The 3734-nt window shown below is 35.0% G+C and overlaps 1 protein-coding gene across 1 annotated transcript; it reads right to left on the reverse strand.

The window, feature by feature from the left end:
- Positions 1 to 2264: 2264 nt before the first annotated feature.
- Positions 2265 to 3221, reverse strand: Olfr1253 (olfactory receptor 1253). The gene has a single exon (NM_146373.1). The coding sequence runs from the start codon at positions 3219 to 3221 to the stop codon at positions 2265 to 2267; it is 957 nt and encodes a 318-aa protein (NP_666485.1).
- Between the last annotated feature and the right edge of the window lie 513 nt (positions 3222 to 3734).

Here is a 3734-nt window from a genome sequence, read left to right on the forward strand (position 1 = left end):
TGCATTTAGAAAGACTTCTTGCTCCATGTAACCAATAGCTAAATCCCTATATACTGAGACTGATTCAGTTGTGTGCAACCTAACATGGTTTTTCTTCAATGAAGGTTTTCATGGACATTTGCAATTACTGAGGCTCTTTTCTCAGAGTGCAGCTCAATGGGCCATGAGGTGATTATGGCCATTTCAAGTAAACTCAAAGACTTGTTAGTGGGAGAAGCTTTACAAACAGATTTGATTGCCTCTGTGAAACAAACTAAGACTAATTTAGATAGTATCTTCCAAATGATGATAATTGCTGTCCAATTTTAACTAATACATCAGCAGAATGGGGAGATACATTATAATTATAAGATAAATATTGGTGGAAACAAAAATAATTATTTCAGATGGTATCATTTTTAATCTATAACATCTAAGGAATTAACAAAAATTATATCATAGTATCTAAAACTTGTTGATAAAGAATCAGAATTCATGGTTTAACTTCATTACTATTTGTCACAATCATTAGCAAATGTAAGATAGGAAACACACATTTAATTAACATGATATAAATTTTAAAAATCTCAAAGAAAAATCATGAAACTTCTAAATGATGAAAACAAATTGAGACCAAAGGTAATGAAGGACTCTATCACTGCAGAAAGATATCTGTCCTCTTTACCAAAGAAAGATTTAATGAGATCAAGACATCAGGACTTCTCTAAACTGCCTACACATTCAACAAGCTATCTGCCAAAATGCATCCTATTTTGGAAATATTGTTTGCATATAATTATTTAATGGGGAATATTTTGTTGCTTTCCAAAGCCTGCTTCAGTGGTACCTAGTAATAAATCAATAATTATGAAAAAATAATTTACCAAATTAAATTGTTTATGGAGAGCCCCATAAGAAAATGAACATTAAAAAAAAAAAGGAACATGCTAACTTATCAAACAGGGAAATACTTTTAGGGCAAATATAAAGGACAATTATTAAAATAATGAGAAAAATGCCTCAGTTTACAGGGCACAGCAAATAGATCATGGGTTTTCTCAACATAATGAAATAAATAATTTAAGAGATAACAAAATGGAAATTATGTCCTTACCACTCTATAATGGTTACACATTTCAAAACAAAGTAAGTACATCACAGATTATGAGTATTTCAATAAAATAATAAAATGTTTGGAGAGAATTATTTGAAGAAGAAGTTTAATTAAAGTAGAATAGCTATTGGTCAAAATAAAGAAAAATTAGTGTAGAAAATACTATCATAAGAAAAGATTTTGTAAAACATGTAAAAAATACAGAATTAGTTGATAAGAAACCTAAAGAAGACCACCTAATAAATTATAATAAAAAATCATTTAGGATAAAATACATCACATTTGTCTTAAATGGAATATCTTCACTTAATGACTCCTTTCAATGCTCAGGGAACTATGTAGAAGAGGAGGTGGAGAGAATGTAAGCGCCAGAGGTGATGTATGACTTCCAGGACACAGTGTTTTTCTGACACTGGTTCACATACCAATTCACAGAGACTGTGAGAGCTTGCACAAGACCTGCACAAATACAGTCCAGACAAAAGTCCCAGTGCTAAAAAGAGAAAATAAACACAAAGTTCCATGCCTACTCAGAAGCTATGTATAATTGATGACAGCTAAAAGAGGGAAAAACAGTACTTTCTAGTGGAGTCTCCACTAGAATATGTCATCCAAAATTCAGGACTGGCTTCATGCCTAAAGTTGACCAACAGAAAATGAACTCCATGGGTTTGGATTGTTGGAGGAGAACCTTTTGTTTCATTTTGTTTGCGTTTTCCTTTGTTTTGCTGGTTTTTCTTTGGGGGATGGTTTTACGAGTGTAAAGAAGGAAAGGAGAAAGAGTAAGAAAGAGACAGGCAGGCAGACAAGCAGAGACAGAAAGCAACAGAGACATAGAACATGAAGTTGGTTGAGAAAGGAAGAGAGGAGACATAGCTTGAAGGATATAGTAGACCAGGAAACCATAATCAAAATATATGAAAAATTAAAGAAAATTATTTATTGAAAATGAAAAAATATGTTATGCAGTTCATCAAAAATGGTTGAACAATTAGCTAATAAATGAGATATTATATGCAGGCAGCTATACTGCATGCAAAATTTGACAAAGAATAACAATATTTGACAGTTACATTCATAATAACAGTAGATTTACAGTAGCAAGTGGGATTGGGAACCTTCAAGCAGAAACTCACACCACAAGGGCTTGTTCAGGCTTGTTGCCCAGTGCTTAGTCATATGAGCAGCAAGAAGAAAGCTTTATTCTATTTGGACTTAACATTTTCTGCAGGAGCTTTTCCATAGAATTTTTCATCTCTGAATTTCTCAAAGTATATATTAAAGGATTCAGCATGGGAGTGACAATGGTATAAATTACAGTGATGGATTTATCAATAGGAAAACTAGAAACAGGTCTAACATACATGAAAATACAGGGAACAAAAAAGAGAAAAACCACAGTGATATGGGAAATGCAGGTGGACAGAGCTTTGCGCCTCCCTTCCTTACTGTGATTCTGGAGAGATCTTAGGATTATTGCATAAGAAAGTAGGAGTAAGATGAAGATGACAATACACATGGCTCCACCATTAGCAATGATAGTGAGGCCAAGGAAGTAGGTGTCAGTACATGCAAGTAGTAATAATGGGTATATGTCACAGCCAAAGTGGTCAATGATATTGGGACCGCAGAAAGGAAGATTATATACAGCAAGAACTTGAAACAAAGAATGTACAAAACCTCCCACCCAGGCCATCACCAAGAAAAGAATACATACCCGTCGATTCATGATAATCAAATAATGCAGTGGCTTACAGATGGCCACATAGCGATCATAGGCCATTGCCACGAGAATGACAATATCAACCCCACCAAACAAATGCTCTATAAAGAGCTGGCTTATGCAAGCTCTGAAGGAGATGGTCTTTTTCTCACGGAGCAAGTCTACAATCAACTTGGGTGAGATGGCAGTGGAATAAACAGCATCCATGAGTGACAGAGAGGCAAGGAAGAAGTACATTGGGGAGCCCAAGGAGGGGCTGGCAATCACTGTCCCTACGATGAGCAGGTTGCCCACCATTGTTGCAATGTACATCAGTGAAAACATAACAAATAAAGCTTTTTGCCCAGCAGGATCCTGAGTGAAGCCCAGCAGGACAAATTCTGTGACATTGTTGCTCTGGCCCATTTATTCATCTATCAGGCTTCTTTCAGACAAAGAGCTCAGGAGAATAAGACCTCTCATGACCTGTTAACAGGATCATGAGTCCATTCTGTCATTGAGCATATAGTGTCTTACAGTAGCTAACCAACAGTAGGCATTCAATAAATATATATTGAGCTTCATCTTGTAATAAGCTTCACTTGTTTCCTGACAATAAATCTCTGAGTGCTAAGGTTATCAAAATAACAGCAGATGTCTAGACAGAAATGCAGATAGAGATATCTCTGTTATCCATAAACAGTTATTTCAAACACATTACACCTTGGCCTTAATACACCAAATAAACATAGAAAAGGTTTCTTCTAAAGAAACTTGAAAAATGGTTATGCCATTAAACCCTTAGTTTATCAATTAAGAAAGAACAACCTTTTTAGAAGGTAATATCTGTGAAAAAAACATGTTAATATTGCAATTTGTGTGGTACCCACATTAGCACTGGTCCTTGAGTATCTGCATCAAGCCTATCATATTGCACTC

This window comes from Mus musculus, chromosome 2 (genome assembly GCF_000001635.26).
Source record: "Mus musculus strain C57BL/6J chromosome 2, GRCm38.p6 C57BL/6J".
Taxonomy (NCBI): Eukaryota; Metazoa; Chordata; class Mammalia; order Rodentia; family Muridae; genus Mus; species Mus musculus.

Bases quoted from the DNA above. Each gene is read 5' to 3' on its own strand.
- Olfr1253 (NM_146373.1), bottom strand. From the start codon at position 3,221: ATGGGCCAGAGCAACAATGTCACAGAATTTGTCCTGCTGGGCTTCACT.